The sequence below is a fragment of the Neoarthrinium moseri genome, assembly GCF_022829205.1.
Source record: "Neoarthrinium moseri strain CBS 164.80 chromosome Unknown scaffold2_Wmoseri_CBS_16480, whole genome shotgun sequence".
Classification (NCBI taxonomy): Eukaryota; Fungi; Ascomycota; class Sordariomycetes; order Amphisphaeriales; family Apiosporaceae; genus Neoarthrinium; species Neoarthrinium moseri.
The window spans coordinates 1,968,195-1,990,700 of NW_026055116.1; the positions used below are offsets into that span (position 1 = coordinate 1,968,195).

Sequence of the window (22,506 nt, forward strand, 5' to 3'; positions counted from 1 at the left end):
TTTCTGCGCCATCGTCGCGCATACCGCACTCTGGGTCGACTGCGATCATATTCATATAGATTGCAGTCATGACCAGACAGAAAGTAGGTCACGGCACCCTTGATTGATCACAGCTTTACACACATCACATGGTACAATCAAGCAGAGGCACAGTAATTTTGCTCGTGGGTAACTTGTGGATTCTATAGGACAAGTTTACCGGTCAAACGGACCCCTTTTGGTTCATCCTCTGATATGCTCGTCGCTTCGTGACAGAAAAGATGGTAGGGGGAAGACGGTACGTCAAGGAAAAAAGGGGGAAACTGTGGGCGTTCAACGTCATATCATATACCCAGCAGAAATAAGTGTCAGTGTCCAGATAGAACCCATCTACGCAACGACCACAGGGGGGGTTTAGGCCCCATAGTGTCCATGGCACCAGCAATGTCCCGGAAAGTTGTCGTCTTCACACCTGGCACCTGTTATATTGACAGAGGTGTAGTCGCCGATGCTATTAATGCAAGGTCGCCGGCGTAGATCATGCGCTGCCGAGGCAGGCAATCTAAGAGCCACGAGGAGCCTCCTTGGCCTCGACGGCAGCCTGCTCACCCATGGCAGTCAAGATGACGACGTCTGCGGTACGTTAGCAAACACTGCATCGCGCAAACGACCAGAGCTGGATCCTTACTGGTGTCCTTCTCCTCCTCGACGAAGAGACGGTTGATCTTGTCGCCGATCTCACCGTCAGGAACGCGAACATCATCCTTGGTCTCACCATCCTCGCTCATGAGGGACAGGAAACCATCGTCAGAGACGTCGAGCTGCGAGGGACGGTTAGATACAAGTTTGGGGGGGTTCAGTTAGCGGCACGCAGGACGACTTACGAGCTGGAACTCGCGACGGGTGACGTTGGGGACATCCATGTTGTGGGTGGAGGGGCAAAGTTCCTCAAGCTTCTTGCCAGTGAAGATGTCGATGGCGACCAAGTGGACCTTGGCGTGACCGTGCTTGCCAGTCTTGGAGGTGGACATGTCGACGATCTTGCAGGGGCGGTTCTTGATGACGACGAAACCGTTCTTTCTCAAGGCCGAGCACTGCATGGGGAAAGTGGTCGACGCACCGGCGTCAACCGACTCGAAGGTGTGCTCATGCTGCAGAGGATGCCGTGTTAGTAATTTGAGCTCTCCGATGGCTGACGACGATGGAGATTTAATGGGGACGTGTGGCCGATGGAGCGTCGCGCTGTGGTGGCCGGCCGGGCGAGCAGCGTCGCACGCAGCGCAGCGCAACGCAGTCGAGGGCAAGGGCAGGGCAGAAAAAGCATCGCGGGGTTGGTCGTCGGACTCATGAATGCGGGGTGGGTTTTTTCCCCTCCTCCTCCACGAATTGCGGTGGGAAGGGAGACGGGGTGCGAGATGAGGGCTGACTTACATCGGCGTCGGCCATCTTGACTAGCTGAAGCGAAGAACGAGGTTTGGGATGGGAAGGTCGAAGGCGAGGGAGTGAGTGAAACGGATGCGACAATGTCCAATTCCCAAAGAAGAGAAGTTTGTGGTCGGGTGGGAGGAGAGGAGAGGTAGAAGTAGGCGTGTGTGCTGCTTTGGTGGGCGGAGTGAATAAAAATTTAGAGACGGGAGAGGCAGCGGCCAGCCAATGGACGCGCCTAGATTTGCAGCTAAGGGTGGGGCGGACAGGACGACATTCTCGCGGAGACCGGTGCCCAGCAGGCCCAAGCAGGCCCAGCAGGCCCCAGGAGCCCTGGGAAGCGCGGCCTTGGGCGGCCCTGGGTGCCCTTCAGCAGGTGCCCGGGTGGCCCAGCACGGAAATCTCAAAAATCAAGTGGGTTTGGCTCTGCAGACAGAGCGGTCGGGACCTGCCCCCCAGGCAGGGCGTCTCAGACGAACACACTCGGTTAGATGCGACCGGCCTTTTTACCTACGTGAGGAAGGGTTGTTTTCCATGCCTTGGAGCCTTGTGGCCTTGGGAATTATCTGTACCCGTTGGCAACTAGCCACTTACTGTATGCACAAACAATAGCATACATAACTGCAAATGCCGGGTTTGCGTTGGAGGCTGGCACATCAATTGCCATTGCACCCGCACGGCACACGGGAAGCTTCGCCCAGCATCGACTGATCCAGCTTACAGCCTTCACTAACACACACCTAGGTAACTTTCGCCCTCAAGTATATATGCATGTAACCTTACCTCCTGATCAGTATCGACACGACTGCTCTGAGGGATGGTTCTAGTCTGCCATTACCTCTCGGGCCAGGCCACGGCAGACACCGTCAAGGCCTGGATTATTCTGTTGTTTAGTTATGTTGTCTTCTATCCACAAAGACGCTACAGATCGATGACAAGTCGCAGACAGCTCAGCTCGGGGATGTGCCTTGGGAGCCTGACTGACAGCTTCATGATTTCGGCCTGGCATGACACGAGACCCGGTGCACGCGTGTGTGTGTGTGTGTATGTGTGTGTGTGTGTGTATGTGTGTGTGTGTGTGTGTATGTGCAGTCTAGTGAGATCCCCAAGCGCTTGTGTCCCGCAGGCGGATAACTCCCAGTCGCTTGATAGAAAACGGCAAAGCGCAGTTCTATTCATTGGTAGCTACCTAGCGCCAGTCTAGAGCTGCTCCAGCTGCCACCTTGCCTTTACTGTGTACCTGTGCCCCTAGCATTCCCCAGGGTGCTGCCCTTTCAGGGGCTTAATAGCCAACCATTCGGCATGCAACCCCCGCGACAGCCAATCAAGGAGGCCCAGCTCCACGCTGCTAAGGGGAGGCTGATGTGCCGCCTTGCGACATCGTCAGTGGACAGCTTGACGGTGTTATAGCATACTAAACCCATCTGCGGTTGCGACAACGTGTTACTGCCGTCAACTGCTCATGATCCACGCGCCCTGAGCGGGCTTTGGATATTTGACGCCGTTCCAGATCCCGCCCTCACCCGATAGTCATGCGACGAACTGGCCCGTGACCGCCAACAACCCAACATGTGGCTCGATCGTCTAGCTGGCCAGACGTCCGTATCGCCATCCTCGTCGCAGCCAGGAAGCCGCGCATACTCCCCGGTGCCGGCGCGGAGGACACCCAGCGGTCTCGGGCCCTACATCACATCCCAACAGCGCCCCGGCCTCACCCCAAGGTCCTCGTCACTGTCGCTGGCCTCGAACGATTCCTCGACCTCCTCCCTGTTGGCTTCCTCACGGAGGGCTGCAAACGGTTCGGCCTTGAAGCAATCGACGACGGCCTACGGCGGCCCAGATCCTGTCAAAGTATTGAATCAGTTGCTGGGAGGCGAAGCGACGCCCAGTACCGACGATGCCGGCACGGTTATTACACATGAAGACTTGGGTTTGGACTTTGATTTTGGAGGCCTGACCCTGAGTGCCTTCGCCCTGTCCAAAGCGTCAGACGAAGGGAGTACCGAAGTACATAGGCCGCAATCTGTCGAGCAATGTACGTGATTCTGCTCCCCGTTGCATCTGAAAGTATTCGCGCGTATAGTAGCTTACCCCGGGGACCTTAGATGAACGAGATAAAACCAAGTTCGAGGATTTGCACAGATCCATCCGGGCGTGTGACGAAGTGTTAAGCTCGGTCGAGACGAACCTGACGAGCTTCAGGAATGATCTAGCAGCCGTATCTGCCGATATCGAGACACTCCAAGCGCGGTCTACAGCTCTCAATGTCCGGTTAGAAAACCGAAAAGCAGTCGAAAAGGGGCTCGGCCCCATAGTGGAGGAGATAAGCGTGTCGCCTGTCGTGGTCTCCAAGATAGTCGATGGCCATATCGACGATGCATGGATCAAGGCCTTGGCCGAAATAGACAGGCGAGCTGCTGCGCATAAGAAAGCCGCGGCGTCCGCTTCTGGAAAGGGGTTGCAAGATCTCGGGCCGCTCTTAGAGAAACTCGTCCAAAAGGCCACAGAGAGGATACGGGACTTTCTGGTGGCCCAGATCAAGGCACTACGATCGCCACAGATCAACGCCCAAATCATCCAACAGAACAACTTCCTCCGATTCAAGGAGCTCTACTCCTTCCTACACAAGCACCATGCCGGCCTTGCCGATGAGATATGCCTGGCTTATCAGAACACCATGCGCTGGTATTACCACAACCAGTTTTCGCGGTACGAAACCGCCCTGAAGAAGATCAAGCTGCATGCACTAGACAAGACCGACGTGCTGGGTAATGAAGACACGTCGCGGAAAGGTACTGTGCTTGGCTCTTCCAAGATCGCGGGCCCCCCACATGATGCCTTCAACCTGGGACGGCGCGTTGAGCTGCTGAGAACAAAGGACCACACAGCCCTGGCCTCCTACTTGGCTGAGGAGGATGCCAGCTTCCACTACCTCGAAGTTCCCTTTCGGAATTTCAACCTCGCGCTCGTCGATAACGCAACCGCCGAGTACACCTTTCTGGCCTCCTTCTTCTCCCCGGCTCTCTCTTATGCTACAATCTCGCGAAATTTCACCTACATCTTCGAGCCTACTTTCGCCCTGGGTCAGTCTCTGACCAAATTCTTGGTTTCAGAGACATACGATGCCCTCGGGCTCCTCCTCTCCGTGCGCCTGAATCAGCACAACCAATTCTCGCTGCAGCGGCGTAAAGTCCCCGCGGCCGACAACTACATCAACGGCACCGCCATGCTGCTCTGGCCGCGCCTGCAGGTCGTCATGGACGCGCACTGCGAGTCGGTGCGCGCGCTGACCACGGCACTGCCGACGCGCCCGCCCGCCCGCGCCGAGCTGGCCAAACTCAGCGCCGCACCGCACGTCACCACGCAGCGCTTCGGCCAGCTGGTCCACGGCGTCCTAGCCCTCAGCGCTGAGGCCGGCGACGACGAGCCCGTCGTCAGCAGCCTGCGCCGCCTGCGCGCCGAGATAGAGGCCTTCCTCACAAAGTACAGCGGCCAGTGGGGCGCCGATCGCCGCAAAAGGGAGCGCTTCCTCTACAACAACTACAGTTTGATCCTAACCATCATCAGCGATACGGCCGGCAAGCTGGCCGTCGAGGAGCAAGAGCATTTCGAGGGCTTGAAGACGGCGTTCCAGGAGGCCAACTAGAGCCCGCTCGCAAAGCTTGGGACCGTAGAGGGAAGGAGTTGTAGGTCTCCAATGCCTCATTCTCGAAGTACTACAGCAGCTGTGCAAGGCCGCAGGGAGTTTACCATAGGCGCTCAGAGGAAATAGCATATTTTATGAGATATCAGATTTGAATTTGCCTGCGTTCCGTCTCTGCCATCTTTTGAGTTCCAGGGTCTGCTTGGGTATACTACAAGCGTTTGCCCTCGTTTCTAATCTAGTAGCTGTACTCTGTACAGTCGGTCTTGCGCCAGCACGGTCAAAGGAGTCTATATATCCTCCGCCAAACTCCAATGTCTGGCCGCCGACTATCCCTTTGGTATATTGTAATTTTTAAGCCCGCCCCGTCCCAAGTCTATCTGAATACAAAAATAGAAGAAGCAAAAGTTGGTTCAACTGAACCTAGACCAGAATGCGGCAAGATAACCTAACACACTCGGGGATTTCCGCAGATATATAGCAGCGACGCCGATGAGGACGGCGAGCGCGACGCCCTTAGCCGGCGATCGGTATGCCCACATGGTCTTGAGCATCTTCTCCTTTGTCTCGGCCCACTGCAGCTCCTTGACTTGTCTGTCGAAGAAGCGGCGGCCGTCATCCAGGGTCTGGGCGGCGCAGACCTCGACGTCGCGGGCCGTCTTCAGCACGCTGGCGCCTGATATGCGGCCCCAGGCGCGGAGGCTCTCGGGCGGGTGGCGGGCGAAGAGGGTGGCCGTGTCGGCGATGAGCTGCTCGAGGTCGAGGGGCTGCGGCAGCTTGGACAGGATCGAGTGCAGCATCTCGGGCTCCGAGGCGGGCGTGTCGAAGAGCTCGCCGCGCCGGTTCAGCACGATCTGCGCGAACATGTAGACGCTGAAGACCTGCCCCCGCGCCAGAAGGGCGTCGAACAGCCGCGCGATCGAGCTGTACGACTGGATGTCGTGGGCGTACATGGTCAGGGTGCCTGACAGGGCGAAAAAGGGCTCCGTCTGCGACAGATGCCGGCAGAGCGCCGGGTCCACCGCGTAGAGGATGTCGGGGATCAGGCGGAGTTGGGAGATGGCGGGGGCCAGGTTCGGGAGCATAAAGTCCCGGATGCGTAGGGCGGACAGACGAGCTACGGCGCTTGGGCGCAAGGCCGGCGGCAGCACCAGCAAGAAGACCTGGCAAATGTCATGGTAGCCCTGGAAATAGCACAAGTGTGGATGCCGTCGGAGGGTTTCCGTGATGAGATCTGAGAGCTCACTTTTCTTCAAGTCGAGCTGGGCTTGGGACTGGTCTACACGATCAAGATGGTCAGCATGTCGTGAGAGCGGCGCGGGCGCACAAAGAGGTTCCCTGGACGGTGGAGGGCAAGGGTTCGATGCCGGTAGATATATAATGCCTTGTCATAGGAGGGCGGTCCAAGGGTAGACATACCATGTGGGTAATATATGAAGCTCCGGTCGACATCGAGGCGGACCTGATCCTCGTCCCGGTGCCGCGGCAGCTCTGACCACGGCCCATCGTGTGCCTCGGTCGCTCCAGATGCAACGTTCTGTTGGTGTGCTTCTGCGGCCTTGTCCAAGGGTGGCTTCCCCTCATCCGAACTAGCCGCAGCTGCAGGGTATGCAGATCCAAGTAGGATGGGCCCTGCATGAGTATCACCGTGAGCCTCACTTGATCAAGACAGAAATGTGTAGCGGGGCGAGGGAACTCACAAGCCTGGCGGCGAATAGCATCAGAGAGGAAGCCTCCTTTGGTGGCAGCAAGATCCTTGAGGTCAGCTATATCGCGTCGGTTACAGGCGTCGAGGATGACCAGGGCCTTTGCTTGATTCTCTGCAGTGTCATGCCCATGCATCTCTGTGTCTGTATTCGAGGGAGCTTTTGGCTGGACAGTGTTGCCCGGAAGCCCGTCGCTCTTTGAGCTGTCCTCCCGCCTCTGCCCGCGGTGTGCTGCCTCCTTATTCATTCTCGACAAATTTCAGACGATCCGACCATGAATGCAGTGGGTTGGGATGCCACACGACGCCACAAGTGTTGGCCTTCTATCCTGGGGTCCCGGCGTACCTGGACAAATAGGAGGTAGCGGATGACCGAACGTCTCCGAGTCACATCAACCACTCGACGTTGTTGCGGGGTGTAGGATCTATTGGCAGCCGAGAATCGATAATCACAAGCAATTATTTCTGCGGCGCGGGCCGGGTGTCCTACGTACGTAGCTACTGGAACAAGACCCTGGCATTAGCTGCTTCCTGGCCTATAGATTGGTTGTCGCCTGCTCAAAGCGCTATTCTTTTGGGTGTCCTAGCCACATGGCTCTGTCGAAAATGATAGAGCTTCTAGAGGCACACTGAGTTGGTGCAAGTGTCGCGACTGAGCTAACCTGTTACTTGGGATTTGACGCGACGAGGCTGAGAAATGCCAGGGGGGTTCTGTCGCGGTCGATGTACCTTGGTAGGCCCTGTCATCCCCGGGATGATGCAAGCAGGTTCGTCGTAGCTACGTCGGCTTTGGCCATAGAGCGGCGTGCTGGTGCAGTCTACCCTGTGGTCATCGGCGTGACGGTCATCATCGTATGTCAATGGGCAGCCGGCGTGGTTTGTTATCGCCCCAGATATCGAGAGGGACACGGTGTTTGGGACATGGATCGTGGTCGTGATGCTGGTGATACGTCGGGTGACACAATGGGGCCCGACGCGAGACGTGGGCAGGGATGACGGTGGGAAACGGAGCCGAGCCACGGGGGCGCACGCCGGCGAATCAGCTCAAGCGCTATCCACTGTGTCGGGCTCTCGAAGCGCCTGCCCGCATAGTCGTGTCTGTCTGTCTTGCTTGCAGCTTGAGACTTCACAAAACCCCTCCCTTCAACAACAGACAACGGACGGAGCACGCCAGAGACTGGCTTGGGCCTTAGTAGGGCTAAATCACAAGGTTTACGCGTGCAGATACGGATACGGATATTCCGGCCAGGCAAGACTGCCACATACAATCCACCATGCAAAGTGCATACTGGATACTAAGAACAAATGACCGGCTAACACGCAGCTAGGAAGGGTCGCTATGCAGAAGTGTGGATCCGTGCCAGGTCGTTAGGTCGTCCTCCACCAGTACTATCAACTGGCCTGTTCATTAGATACTGCTATGTACAGTAAGTTACATCCATAGGTAGGTAGGTATGAACCCCTGCTCGATATGCTGTATTGTAGACTACTACGGTACAGTTCAAGATCTCGTGGGCATTGCCGGATTTGGATATCCAACGCAGCTCGGCTTGCGAGTGGCAGCCAATTGTGTGCGTCCATTCGATGAGCTGGGCAATGAATAACTGTATAAACCATCGTCCTTCGATTTAGAAGGCGCTTCCATGGAGCATACCGAAGTGGAGCTGTACTTCGTAACTTGAGTCCGTCACTGAATATTCCGGCGTATTTCATTATATCCGAGAGCTCACTGATTTATATTGCCACAGAGACTGTGGTTCTCATGAGATCAAGCACCCCTTGCTGTTGTCCAACTCCTTCGTGAGCCTCTCCTGTTCTGTCAGCACATTACCACTATCAATCCGCACTAAACCTGTATCCACATTCCTGCTGTCGGTTCTTCGTGGATCACACCGGGTTCAGCGCCAGAACATGCATCTGTGACTCACTACCTTCCCTTCCACGTCCGTGAACCGCTGCGCCCGGGGAGTAGTATGCTCATGGTCCGATAGCGTTTCCTCCACCGGTGGACCAAGATCCTGAGAGTGATACTTACTGTGTATCTCGGCATCCTTGATGGCCCGCTCCGCCCTTACTCTGGTATCCGCCGGTTAGCCAGGGCTGTAGGAGGGCCACCCCTCCCTGAAGACTATGGCATTCTACCCTGTCGACACTCTAGACAAGGATGTGAGCGACCGACATGGGAGCCATCCAAGGATCTGGATACTTGACGGTCAAAACGGCGAATGGGAATCCCACGGAGAATTCCCGATCGTGGCTGCCATGGACTCAGGCATGGCCATCGATCTGACCCCAAGATGTCGTGCAATGAATCCGAGTCACCCGATTGTCAGATCAAACAGCCGTGAGAGCTACATGCTTACTGCAGGGGCGTCAGTCGCGGCCAGCCGTGATGCATCGTGAAGGTCTGCAATGCGTGTCCACTGTAGACGCAGTCGGGGATGAATGATACCTGTTTACATATACGATCTGGAGATACCTTGCGGCGAGACGGGGAGAAAGGCACAGCGAAGATAGCGTGAGTAGAAGTATACGAGCACGCTTGCTAGACGTTGAAGCAATCATGTGTGGTTCCTGGCTTGTGTATGGCATGGATTCTGAAGTCGCAATCACGCCTGGCATCGTGTAATTGCGTGGCTGCCATGCCATTGTGTGCGCATGCGAAATTGACATGCATCGCAAAAGAAAACCATGCACTGCAGACGCAAGCCATGGCCAATGTGTCAGACTTGGTCTTGCTGCCGAAGGCTAGTTTACAGGGCCACTACCTTTGTCATGGGCCTGCGTTAGAGATCCTAGTCGCAGCCCTGCAATGGGAAGAGCCCAGCGCAGTCTCATTCGACGATGCCGCCGATGGTGAAAATAGAGTTTGCTACGTTGATCTGATCTCTGGCGGCTACTACGCTGCCGCATGAGATCTAAGATCTCACCAACAGATCCTCCCATGTCTTTTCTTTGATGAGCTGCTAAACCACAAAGGCTGATGAAGAGTTGGCTGTTGTTTCCGAGAAGCCAACCGTCAACCCGAAATCTGGTGTTCGTCGTGTGGGTAACCGTTAGTCCGGTGATCACCAGAGACCACTGAAGAACCTAGGGACATTGGGAACTATGTAAACCAGCCGGGTCTGGCAAACATGGGTCTGTTCTCGAGTCCCTAGTAACCACCAGGGAGATCGTCCCCCCTATTGTGCACCAAAACGCCGAAAGTGAAAACAAGGTAGACCGATATTCTGGGGTTATGTAGTGCGGTAGTCTCCATCGTGGGTTGGCCTCCTGGGCAGTGGAAAAATGACCCCTCCACACATGCAGTATGTACCTCCTACCTACCTAGCGGCCAAACTTGTCAAGGTCCACTTGCAACCTGATATTCCCCGCTGCCTATCTTCTCTATTCACCATTATTCCACGCCCAGGGGGTCAAATCGCCCCTTGTCGTTCGCCTTCCCCCAGGGCTACACGCAACGATTCAGATACAACCACATCTAGGGCCTGCAGGCTTGTGCACACCTTCTCGGACGACGTCTCAGGGGTCCGTCGAGCAAGGCCCACCAAACCTACGTCGAGGCAGTCACTCAAACGTGCGCAGGACCGGGTTGAGCAGAAGTTGGCCAACACCCACACCCATCAAACGACGAGCTGCATTTTGACTTGAACCCTGTTCTTTGGATCAGCGACTCTCTTGCCTCCGGGACCATGAGATTGCGAGCTGCCATCGTATGAGCTCACCACTGGTCATCACCCATACGCCCGGAACCCGTATCCTGGCTACTATCACGGCATCCAGTCACCGACAGTTGGCCCCCGGCGAAGCTACGTTCCTGCGGAGTGTCTGAGATGTAAAGCTGGTATGTGCCCGTTGGTTGAATGTCAGTCTTTTATATCGCTGATGTTTTGATTTAGCTTTTGGAACAAGCGATTTCTATGCTTAGCTGATGCGTTTGGGGTAGCCCAACCCGCAAGCCATTGGGCACTTGTACCACCGTCAACACGCGACAGTGATTTTGACGAGGCTGCATACATCCTCTGACTCATCTCAGCAGCCATTCCTATTTTCCGCTATGAGAGGTCGCGATGGCTCTACAAAGCAATGTTCTAGAGAACGGTGAATGGGTCACTCGTACTCTCAATCCACGAGAACTCTTTCGCCAGACGAGCTCCTCGCATCAAACCAAAACCAAACAGCAGGCCCCGACGCCGCCGAGCTATGGGATACTGACCAAAACAGTCTTCGACAGCCCTGTCTTTCACTGGGTCTTGCCAGTCCAGCTCAGATCCTCCCGAAACAACGATGTGGCTTTTATAGGGGTGAGTACGCTGGCCTTTTCTTTGCCGTGAAACCAGGGGAGAACACGCCAGCAGCAGATTGTCACTCCTTGGGATGTGGAAATCAACATTATGGTATCGACTCTTCCGGATAAGCTGGCTGTGGTTTCGCAGATGCCGGTACTCTGTTTTGCTTCCACAGCCTCGTCCAACACATTGAGCTACTTGACTGACTCGTAGACAGGACAACTTCGTACAGATACGTGAACTGAGACCCGATGTTCAACTACAAGATGTCGCGAGGAAGCAAGATTTTGGATCGCGCATACGAAATGCGTGCGTCATTGGCTCCCCTTCGAATTATGTCGACGATCAGAGAGATGCGCAAATAAAAGTTGAAGATGGTGATATCGAGATGGACAACGCAGAAACGCCAAACATAAGACAGCTGCCCCCTCAACTTTTAGCCCTCGTTCTCGAAGGGGGGGACTTGGTGTTTCTCTATATCAAAGAGACCGCCCATGGGCTGGATTTCGTGTCGTTTAGTCGAGACATACCAACCGAGCGACTTGTGTGCCCAGGTTTCCACATGGCCGTGGATCCAAGCTCGCGCTATCTCGTTCTTGCATGTGCTGAAGTCCATTTTCAAATCTTCGAGCTTGAGTCGATGGAAACATTGCGTGCCAGATGCAACGAGGACATGCCGCTCGATCCTGTCCGAAGTGTTCATTCGCGCGCCGTCAGGGGAGTCATCCACAAGATTGAATTCCTGTCTCCGGGGCCTGATAATGAGGAAGTCATCACCCTGATGCTGATCCTCGTCCATAAACGCAAGTCCAGGATCGCGACTTACGACTGGGAACTAGGAGATGATATCGAATCAGTCTTCCAGATGGAAAAGTCTGGCTGGCGGGTAAGAGAGGATTGTCAGATGCCCCTTCTCGTCATTCCGTCTACTGTTCGTTTTAGCTTCCTTGCCATCAACGAAGACGGTCAAGCGTTCTGGGCAACACTGGCGAGCGGAGAGCCGAACATAGAACTGGTTGATATCGGGTATCATGACGAATCTGATCTTCACATGGGGAGTCAGGGTCCGTTATGGACCGCCTGGAGCAGGCCTTCGCGTCTACCAGAGTACCATTTCAACCATGATACGATATATTTGGCTAGAGAAGATGGAATCCTCAACTATCTAGAGATCACGGCTGGAGATGGGGTACAGACGAATGTGATTATGAGCGAGGTCAAGTGCAATATCGACAAAGCTTTTGCTTGCCTTTATGATCAATTCGGAGATGTCCTAATCACAGGAGGAGATTCTGGTCCAGGTGCCCTTTGGCGAGTGAGTTACCGACGGCGAGATCAGTCCTTGGAACTATGCTGATTGTCTCTTCTGCAGGCCTTGCCGCGACAGATACCAAGGAAGATTGCCACCATTCCCAACTGGTCCCCAACTGTTGATATTACTTCGAAACGAAACGACACAAGGGTTTCCAGATCCACGTCAGCAGACCTCCAACTGTCACCAGACCGCATTTTTGCCTGTTCAGGGCGCGGAAAAGCAGGATCCGTTGCAGAGTATCGGTTCGGGCTCGAAGCTACTATAGGTCCAGAGATAGACTTTGAGGATCCTGTGAAACAATGCTGGGCAATGAGAGGCGCGGACGACAACTTCGACCTGCTAGTCTCATTTCCTAATAGGTCTGCGGTATTACACGTCAAGGCAGACTTCACCGAAGCTGTCTTCCAGGATCAAGCACAGGTTCCTTATGATCTAGCCTCATGCACCTTAGCGGTCGAAGAATTTGAGGGCACAACCGTGCAAGTCACCTCTAGCTGCATTACTATCATCACAACATCTGACAGGTGAATATTCTGGTCTGTTCCTTTGAGCTCCTCTAACCAGGGACGATAGTACCCGGCATTTTCCCCACGAATTCGACGATGGCTGTGCAGTCATTATGGACGCTACGATTCGAGATGGCACTGTTGCTTTGGTGCTACATGGCAGCTCAGGATTCCGTGTGAAGACATTCTCTGTCGATGGAATCAACATTATAGAAAGTCAAAGATTTGATATAACTGGGGAGGTTACATGTGTAGCCTTGGGAAGGCTAGGAACCGATGCGTTTCTGTTAGTGGGGATATGGGAATCGGCACATCCTGTATTGGCCATCTACCCAACAAAAGCTGCACCTCCAGATGAACAGCCACAGCCTGCCCTACTGGAAATATCGAGAAGTAAGCCACCCATTTGCATTTGTGAGTGGGATCGGATACTAACACTTATAATACAGTCTGCCCCAATAGTGATGTTGAGGCACTGACTAGTATTGTTGTGTTTGATGAGAAACCTTGCACAACTTCTCTCTGCTTTGGAACGAGAAGTGGTGAAGTACTTACATTGTCGATAGACCCTTCTAAGCCACTGGACTTCGAAGGCACTTATGATAAGTTTGGGCACTCCGCAGCAAGCGTGTCGCCCTTGAGTATGGGGACAGATGGAGCTTCAGTCCTTGTTTGCTGCCACTCGTGGGTGACAGTGATGAGAAAAGGACCCTTGAGCAAATCCGTTGGGTTTGAAACGAGAACGCGTGTCTGGGTCACTAATACCGAGTCATCAGTAGCCCCTTCACCAGCTCTTAACTCAGTATCGCAGTTGCGCCTGAAGTCGTCTGAGGTGGGCGAAAACCCATCTTTGGCCATGCTGTCAGGATCGATGCTGTACATTACGGAGCTGCAAAACATCCCCAAACCCGTCCTGCGCCATCTTCCGGTGGCGGGTACACCTGTCAAAGTCATGTACTCACAAATTCTCAACGTTCTCGTCGTCGCCATTCTCGAAGAAGAGCGACCGTCACTGAATTTCATCGACCCTGAGACAGGCTTGGACGTTTCGCGCCCAACCGACGGTTCAGACCGTATGTTGGAATACATTAACGGCCTCGGGAAGGAAGGAGGCCGCATATACTCTCTTACTGAGTGGAAATACGCAAAGGGAGGTCGAACCTGGGCTTACATCATCGTGTCTGTTGGCGAACCGAAACGCCAGGGCGGCTCAATACTACTGGTTTCGGCGGAGCGACACGACTCTAGGGTCTCAGAAGATGGCCCATATCGAATACGTTTCTTCACCAAGTTTAAGAGAGTCGGTTATACGCACCCTGTATACTCTGTTGCGAGTGACGAACAGGGCTTACTGTTGTGCTCTGGGCAAACCGTTTATTACGAGATACTTGACACTGAACAGAAGAAGCTCAGGAAGGTCAAAGAACACCAACTCCCTTCACCAGCCAGTCATATGGAGGTAGTCAATGGAAATCTCCACGTTGTGACTCTTAGTCATTCACTAGAAATTCTCGACTTCAAAAGCACCCCGGAGGACGACACCATGATAAGGCTACATTCTGATGATCGAGCTAAATCAACGGTGCACAGTATTCAAGCTGTTGGCGGCTCAGGGAGAAGCAACAACCAGCCTGTCACCCTGTTGTCGGATGCCGTATGCGGATTATGGGGTATATGGGCTCCTTTACAGACCGACAGGCCCTTGAAAACCATATTTCATGCAGAGCTTCAAGCATCGGTCCGGAAATTCATCAAAGTCCGCACACGACCACCATGGGACTTTTTCAGTCGACATATAAAATATGGACATACAAAGAGTGGAGACGACAACTCTGACATTCTGGGCCTAGGAGTTGACGGCTCCCTCCAGCACTTTACCATCTTGAGCACCAATGCCTGGCGGCTACTTCGATTCATCCAGAACCTTGCACTCAGGTCTCCAGCGATCTGCCCTTCTACGGCCCACCATTGTGGCCGACACGAGGACGAGATGGACGTGGGATGGGATCCCGAACCACAGACCCTACCGGCTCTGAATATGCAAGTTGATGGAGACATACTGCAGAGGTGCTTGGACAAACAAGCGCTTGAGAATCTACTGTCGGATGCAAATCATCGTTCTCGTTTCATGGAGCTCCTTCAAGCTTTTGATGAGGGCAGGCGAGGAACTGCCAGCCCCGAGGCTCTCCCCGAGGCTGCGTTCGATGTAGCTTACGATATGCTGAGGTACTACCTGGCACCAGCTCTGTAACCTGGCTCCGACGCAGATCGGAACACGGGAATCGGAAATTGGAGATCATTGGTATATATCCGGCCAGAAGCACCTCTGCTCTGCTGGGATGATGAAGAAGAATGAAAAGTAGTTGAGATAGATACATCGAAGGGCCAAGGAAAGCCATTGTTCATTGAGGATTCAGAGCATGCCGTTCACTCACCTTCACGCATCCAGATGAAACTCTTTGGTGTTCATTATCTGAGTGTCCACTATGGCAATCAATGGTCATAAGTACTTCAGTAGTTTTGAGTATAACTACACGGGTATTACATGGAGTGGCTATCCATTCAAGTTGCTGTGCAACGCATATGTTTCCGATTGATTCGTCCCCGCAGTGGATCCGACAACGGCGTCCCAGTTATCTCTGGCAGTCGACAAGCTGACTGACTGTGTGCACGTGGACTGTGGACGATGTGAATGTCGAGCAGCGCAATGCAAGCCGTGGCCATCCACTGCTAGATGCAGAGGCAGTTTTATAGTGAGTCCGTAAGACGAAAATCCATCCCTAAGTGGTTTCGGCATTAGCTGGGGCCAATAAACTTACGGGCGACCCAATCAGTGGGCAGAGATTGGGGCGGCATCTGCCCCGCCATGGCCCGTGTGGCGTGTGCCCGCTTTCACTGTTCACGGGCTGTGCCGGGCTTGAAATAATAGGTCGGAATAGCTGCGCCAACGACTGGTGAATAGTTGGATACTGACAGTTGCCTAACTGAGAGGGAGACAGATAGAGGCAGAGAGAGGGCCGGTGCGCCAGAGCAACCAGGCCTGCCTCAGTGGATAGATGGACAAATGAATGTCTGCCAAGACGCACACATGAATTCACACACACACGCACACGCACACGCACACACACACGAGCGCCAGTGCAGATCGGACGCCTGTTGCTGTTGAATTTCCCAACTCACCGGGCGCGCGGCGTGTTGTCGGAGTTAAAGAAAGCAGCTGTTGGCCACCAAAAATTGACACCCCACATTTTGAGTCTGATCTCACATCTCGACGCACTTGGTCGATTGCCCCTCAGCCCTAAACATTTGCAGCTCCTGCAAATTCACGTCGGCCTCTCCATCTCTTCGACGCCTGTCCCGACAGCGCATTTCCCTAGCGAGCCGGCCCCCGTATTCTTCAGAGGTCCATTTAGTCTCTGCCTTGTGTGAGACCCCGCCCGCCACAATGCCGCCCAAAGGAAAGAAGGGCAAGAAGGACGACGACTGGGAGTCCGAGCTGGGCGAGTCCATCGCTCCCCCGGCCAACGGCGATGCCGCCCCCGCCCAGGATGGCGATGCCAACGGCGACGAGGACGAGGCCCCGGCCGGTGGCCTCATGGCCATGATGAAGAAGAACCGCGAGAAGCGCAAGAAGAAGGGTCTCGGGGAGGACTTTGAGGACCCCAATGCCAAGAAGGACGACGAGGAGGCCGCTGCAAAGGCTCCCGTCGAGGCTACCATGGAGGATGAGTTCACCCTACCCGAGAAGAAGGGCAAGGGTGGCAAGGGCGGCAAGCAGGCCCCCGCCGCAAAGGGTGCCGATGCCGACGAGGAGCTCGGTGAGGGCGGACGCATCCTCACCAAGGCCGAGAAGGAGAAGCTGAAGAAGGAGAGAGAAAAGCAGAGGAAGAAGGAGCAGGTCAGTTCAATCTCGGGACGATTTTACACCCCGGTCGCGTGCTAATATATCTCTATACAGGCCGCCGCAAAGAAGAAGGCCACCCCTGCACCCAAAGCAGAGCCCGCCAAGGCCGCTGAGGTCAAGAAGGAGGCCGCTGCTGAGGCTCCCGCCGCAGAAGCCGCCGGAGGAAAGAAGGGCAAGAAACTCCCACCCCATCTCGCCGCCCTTCAGAAGCAACAGGAGGAGCTGCGGCTACAGCGTGAAGCCGCCGAGAAGGCGGCTGCCGAGGAGAAGAGACGCCTCGAGGAGCTCGAACGCCTAGATGCCGAGGAGATCAAGCGGAGAGAGGAAGAGAAGGCCCGCAAGAAGCAAAAGGAAAAGGAGAAGATCGAGCAGCTCAAGAAGGAGGGCAAGTTCATGACCAAGGCACAGAAGGAAGAGAAGGCCCGTAATGAGCGCAAGCTCCAGCAGATGCTGGCTGCCGGTATCAAGATCGGACCCCAGGACGCCGAGGGCGAGGAGAAGAAGAAGAAGGTCGTCTATGACAACCGGAAGCGTGGCAAGGGCAACCAGAACAAGGTATGTCGGACATCGGAGACCCCACCGAAATTTCTCATTTTTCAAATTTCTGACGCATATTGCAGATTGATGAGGAGAAGGCCCTGGCCGAGGCTGCCGAGCGCGCAAGACAGCAAGCCGAACAGGCTCTAAAGGAGGCAGAGGAGAAGGCAGCCAAGCAAGCTGCGGAAGCCGAAGCTGCCGCAAAGGCCGCTGCCGAGAAGGAAGAGAGCGACATTGAAGACGACTGGGAGGCTGCAGCTGCTTCTGAGGAAGACGTCAAGGACAGCTGGGACGCCGACTCGGACCAGGAGGGCGCAGAGACTAAGAAGATCCCGTCGAGACCCAAGGTCGACGAGAACTCTGAGGACGAGAGTGAATCCGAATCCGAATCCGAGGAGTCCGAGTCTGAAGACGAAGAGCAGACGGCGCGGCAAGCCGCCGAGGCACAGCGCAAGAAGGAGGCTGCTGAGCGTCGCGAGAAGGCACATCAAGCTGCCCTGGCTGCACGGTCAAAGGACAACCTGCGTTCTCCTATCTGCTGTATTCTCGGTCACGTCGATACTGGTAAGACGAAGCTTCTGGACAAAATTCGACAGACAAACGTCCAAGAGGGTGAAGCTGGTGGTATTACACAGCAGATCGGTGCCACTTACTTCCCTGTCGATGCCATCAAGCAGAAGACTGCCGTCGTCAACCGTGATGGCGCTTTCGAGTTCAAGGTTCCTGGTCTGTTGATCATCGATACCCCTGGTCACGAGTCTTTCTCTAACCTCCGTTCGCGTGGTTCTTCCCTCTGCAACATTGCCATCCTGGTTGTCGATATTATGCACGGTCTCGAGCCGCAAACCCTCGAGTCCATGAAGCTGCTGCGTGATCGCAAGACTCCTTTCGTCGTGGCTTTGAACAAGATTGATCGTCTCTACGGCTGGAAGAAGGTTGACAACAACGGATTCCAAGAGAGTTTGGCACTGCAGAACAAGGGTGTCCAGAACGAGTTCAGGAACCGCCTGGAGCAGACCAAGGTTGCTTTCGCCGAGCAGGGTTTCAACTCCGAGCTCTTCTACGAGAACAAGTCCATGGCAAAGAACGTGTCTTTGATTCCCACATCGGCGCACACCGGCGAGGGTATTCCTGACATGTTGAAGCTGATCGTCGGTCTGACCCAGGAGAGGATGGTTGGTTCTCTCATGTACCTCTCTGAGGTCCAAGCCACCGTCCTTGAAGTCAAGGCTATCGAAGGTTTCGGTATGACTATCGATGTCATTCTATCCAACGGTATCATCCGCGAAGGTGATCGCATAGTCGTGTGTGGCACGGAGGGGGCCATAGTGACGAATATTCGTGCACTTCTTACTCCAGCTCCTCTCAAGGAACTGCGTGTCAAGTCAGCCTACGTACACAACAAGGAGATCAAGGCCGCTATGGGTGTGAAGATTAGCGCTCCAGGTCTTGAGGGCGCCATTGCCGGATCTCGACTCCTGGTCGTCGGCCCTGACGATGACGAGGATGATTTGATCGACGAGCTTGAGGCCGATCTCAATGTTCTGTTCAGTCGTGTCGAGAAATCTGGTCGTGGTGTCTCCGTGCAGGCATCTACTCTCGGTTCGCTAGAAGCTCTGCTCGATTTCTTGAAGTCCTGCAAGATTCCAGTGGCCAATGTTGGAATTGGTCCTGTCTTCAAGCGTGATGTGATGCAATGTGGAACCATGTTGGAGAAGTCGCCCGACTTGGCTGTCATGCTCTGTTTCGATGTCAAGGTCGACAAGGAAGCCCAGCAATACGCTGAAGACAACGGCATCAAGATCTTCACGGCTGACATCATCTACCATCTTTTCGACAACTTCACCAAGCACATGGAGGAGGCGCTCGAGAAGAAGAAGGAAGAGTCAAAGATGCTGGCTGTTTTCCCTTGCATTCTCAACACAGTTGCTGTCTTCAACAAGACGAACCCGATCGTTGTCGGCGTTGACGTCGTGGACGGTAACCTCAAGCTCAACACCCCACTTGCCGTCGTCAGAAACGGCCCTACCGGAAAGGAGGTCATTCCGATAGGCAGAGTGTAAGTTAAACTATTACGCTGTGTTCTGTAATGTTTCCTTTTTCACTGACACAATATTCGCAGGACATCCATCGAGCGAGAGCACAAGGCCATTCAGGTCTGCAAGAAGGGTCAACCGTCTGTGGCTGTCAAGATCGAGATGGGTAGCTCCCAGCCATCTTACGGACGACAGCTCGAGGAGAGTGATGTCATCTACAGTCTGATCTCCCGTGCCAGTATCAACACTCTTAAGGAGTTCTACCGAAAGGACGTCTCCAACGACGAATGGCACCTGATCGTCAAGCTGAAGCCGCTGTTCGACATCAACTAATCTGGCAACCGCCAACCATGCTGGGAACGTGTGACGCAGAGTCGAGAGCTGTGAGAAGTGAGCCACAAGGCTCAGTGGCGGTCGATGCATGTGTAGGATGACGGAGAAGGGAACCAAACAGGTTTACATTCTTCATATTGCGGACAGAAAAAAAAGGATTGTCATTTGCTTTAGGCGCACAGGTTCAGGTTTCGCAATCTACACTTTTCTATGACTGGCCTCTTTTTGAGCGATATTGGTCTGTGATGTGGGCTTTTCTCGTAGACTCGTGACATGGGTGACCTCGCGCCGTTATTGATGCCTTGCTGATTCGCCCTATGTCAGAATTGAGTGGGATCGAGATGTTTGGCGAGGATTGTACTATTGTGTTTTTGAAGCTGGCAATGCTGGGCTTGGTTTGTTTCCGAGATCAATGGGCACTCTTCCGTAGACTTCTACTTCAGCTCACAATTCTTCAGGTTAATGACCCTCGTCCTTCCAACACCAAACCGGTCCGCTTTTGAGGTGATCGGTCAACGAGAAAAGACGAGTACAATGGAAAGGTAGGTGGAGTGCGAAATAAAATATAACGTACAGAATTATATTAGCTCAGGTGTATCGAATCAAGAACATATATGGCCATGGCCACCGAGGTGCCTTTCGATAGATGTACATATCCGTTTACCATCTAACATTTTGGTCAAAAAACCTAAGGTTCTCTTCTGGGATAAGAGTGTCCTCTTCATCAACAGCGATATACTGCAGAAGCCTCCTCTTCGCCACTGAGCGCCGTTCATGCCGGAGCTCCTGCTGACGGCGACTAGGACAATCTTTTCTAAGATTGCCGTACGTCGTGGAGCCCACCCAAACGCCTAGCCCGCGCAGCTTCTGTAGCCATGCCTCAAACATATCGGATTCGGGCCGGCTTGCGTTAGGATCATGGAGCCATCTCTTGAACAACCCCTGGATTCTTTCAGAAAATAGCTCCCCCTCGTTGCTGTCCTGTCGCCCTTCTCTGATCTTGAATATCCAGTCTACGCCACTGTTCTCCACAAGCGCGCACAGCTCGACGCGCGCCCAAATGCCATCGGCCGGCGGTTGCATGTAGTTCTCGTCGCTGTGCAAGACCGAGGCGCCGACCATCGCCTTGCGGGCGTACGCCTCAGACATCATCTCGAAGAAGTCTTGTCTGTCACGATCGCGGTTGTGGATACAGCGCATTGGGTTGGAGAGGCTCATCGAGTTGTTGTAGAGGTCTGGCGGCCAGACGTCCCATATGGTAACCCGGCCGGTGCGGTTGGCCAGTGTGTGGGCCGGCTCTGACATGCCCTCTGAGTAGAATAAGGCGTTGCTTGGGAACTTGCCATCGTACTTCGGCTTCGTGTTGTCCAAGAACCATGAAACACTGTAGTCTTCGATTCTCTTTGCGTTTTCGCAATGCAGATCTTCCACCTTCACGTGGCTATTCGCAGATTCGATACTGCTGTTGACGATCGCAACCGCCTTCTCTCTCTGTTTCGCACCAATGGGAAGCTGCTGAGCACAGCTCAGGGCTACTAATAGCAGTAGCCGCATGATGATGAATGGATTTTTGTTGTCATCTTTCAATCAGAGCCCCAGTTCGTCGACTGGCTCAAGAAGTATATGCTTATCTTGTATATAGTAATATCGACGGTGCTGCCGGAGGCACTGATGCTTGGGGCATGCAAGAGGCCAAGAACCGTTGAAGAAGGCCTTCTCAATTATACACTGGGCTGAGGGGACTACTATATTTAGGCACTCTCCCCTGAGATCAAACGAGCGGTAGGCAGCGAGCCCCCAAAGAACAGCCGTTGAAACCTCGATTATGGCGAGCAAGGTAGCTGACTGGTTGATTGCGGGGGAGAGATAAACTTGAAAGGCACAGACTGATCGACATCCTTACTCCTGTGACACCTCAAAACTTTGCCAACTGGATGAAAAACTGCCCCCAGCAAGCAGGCTGTTAAAGACTGAGACAGGAAATCCCAAGAGACCACAAGTCGAGACCTATCTGAAAACAAAAGAGTGCCCCGACGATGCTGAAGCACGCAAGGGCGATGATGATGATACACGCAGATGTATCTGCTTGGCCGTGGTACGCAGCACAGCCTCCGATGGCGGGCAAGAGAGCTATGTACAGGCGTGATACGAATCCTGCAAACTTGGTTGGATCCATCTCACACGCATTGTTAAGGGATGTTGATCATTGACACAGCCTGAAATCAATGTGATCGGTTGGAACCCCCCTGGTCATTGGTAAGGCCGCGGGGCAGACATCACCAGCGATTGTTACAACGCAGCTGTGCCGCATCCTTTGTGTCAGTTGTGGCCCGGTGTCTCCAAATGAACAGGCGTTGCTTGCATAAATCGGTATTGGGTCTAGCGGTCAAGTCAAGTGAGCGCATTGTCTGATCAAGCTGGATGGACCATACGCCTATTGCTAGGACCAAGGGGTGAGATCAGGCTTGTGCGCGGGTCTCACAACGCCCTAGATCATATTGTAGGATGATTTTGAGACCTCTAAGGCCTGTCATACTCCTGGCGAATAAAGTTATCGCTTCGAGCAGAATACTACTCTTACCGTCTATTTAAAGGTTCTCTCTTCGCCTTCAGTAGCCAGCGGACCGTATGCCCAGTGTTGAAATTGCTCAACTATAGACATGGACTGAAATATGTTGGAGCTGAGGTGGTTCACTACACGTCCCACTCAGGTTTATGGACACCAAGTTCACAGTCAATCCTAGCATACGGATATATTACAGTACTGTGATAACTTTAGATTCTTCATGATATTCAAATGATGTTATAGGCTGTATAGTAGCGACTTTATCCAA

At 53.9% G+C, this 22,506-nt stretch overlaps 6 protein-coding genes across 6 annotated transcripts; 3 read left to right on the forward strand and 3 right to left on the reverse strand.

The window, feature by feature from the left end:
• Nucleotides 1-541: 541 nt before the first annotated feature.
• JN550_001367 (uncharacterized protein) lies at nucleotides 542-1,425 on the reverse strand (the record flags this gene model as incomplete). The annotated part of the gene is made up of 4 exons (XM_049312291.1): nucleotides 542-612; nucleotides 668-800; nucleotides 864-1,130; nucleotides 1,411-1,425. 4 exons carry the CDS (start codon nucleotides 1,423-1,425, stop codon nucleotides 542-544), a joined length of 486 nt encoding a protein of 161 aa, XP_049177273.1.
• A 1,548-nt stretch (nucleotides 1,426-2,973) lies between these two features.
• JN550_001368 (uncharacterized protein) lies at nucleotides 2,974-5,050 on the forward strand (the record flags this gene model as incomplete). Its single annotated transcript, XM_049312301.1, has 2 exons — nucleotides 2,974-3,439; nucleotides 3,510-5,050. The coding sequence occupies 2 exons, from the start codon at nucleotides 2,974-2,976 to the stop codon at nucleotides 5,048-5,050; spliced, it is 2,007 nt and encodes a 668-aa protein (XP_049177274.1).
• A 410-nt stretch (nucleotides 5,051-5,460) lies between these two features.
• Nucleotides 5,461-7,000, reverse strand: JN550_001369 (uncharacterized protein; the record flags this gene model as incomplete). Its single annotated transcript, XM_049312312.1, has 3 exons — nucleotides 5,461-6,326; nucleotides 6,467-6,679; nucleotides 6,748-7,000. 3 exons carry the CDS (start codon nucleotides 6,998-7,000, stop codon nucleotides 5,461-5,463), a joined length of 1,332 nt encoding a protein of 443 aa, XP_049177275.1.
• A 3,822-nt stretch (nucleotides 7,001-10,822) lies between these two features.
• On the forward strand, nucleotides 10,823-15,113 carry JN550_001370 (uncharacterized protein; the record flags this gene model as incomplete). Its single annotated transcript, XM_049312323.1, has 6 exons — nucleotides 10,823-11,056; nucleotides 11,259-12,356; nucleotides 12,414-12,880; nucleotides 12,930-13,078; nucleotides 13,154-13,255; nucleotides 13,312-15,113. The coding sequence occupies 6 exons, from the start codon at nucleotides 10,823-10,825 to the stop codon at nucleotides 15,111-15,113; spliced, it is 3,852 nt and encodes a 1,283-aa protein (XP_049177276.1).
• Nucleotides 15,114-16,307: 1,194 nt separating this feature from the next.
• JN550_001371 (uncharacterized protein) lies at nucleotides 16,308-19,672 on the forward strand (the record flags this gene model as incomplete). The annotated part of the gene is made up of 4 exons (XM_049312334.1): nucleotides 16,308-16,680; nucleotides 16,861-17,321; nucleotides 17,387-19,362; nucleotides 19,426-19,672. 4 exons carry the CDS (start codon nucleotides 16,308-16,310, stop codon nucleotides 19,670-19,672), a joined length of 3,057 nt encoding a protein of 1,018 aa, XP_049177277.1.
• A 660-nt stretch (nucleotides 19,673-20,332) lies between these two features.
• On the reverse strand, nucleotides 20,333-21,226 carry JN550_001372 (uncharacterized protein; the record flags this gene model as incomplete). The annotated part of the gene is made up of 1 exon (XM_049312346.1): nucleotides 20,333-21,226. The coding sequence occupies one exon, from the start codon at nucleotides 21,224-21,226 to the stop codon at nucleotides 20,333-20,335; it is 894 nt and encodes a 297-aa protein (XP_049177278.1).
• Nucleotides 21,227-22,506: the final 1,280 nt, after the last annotated feature.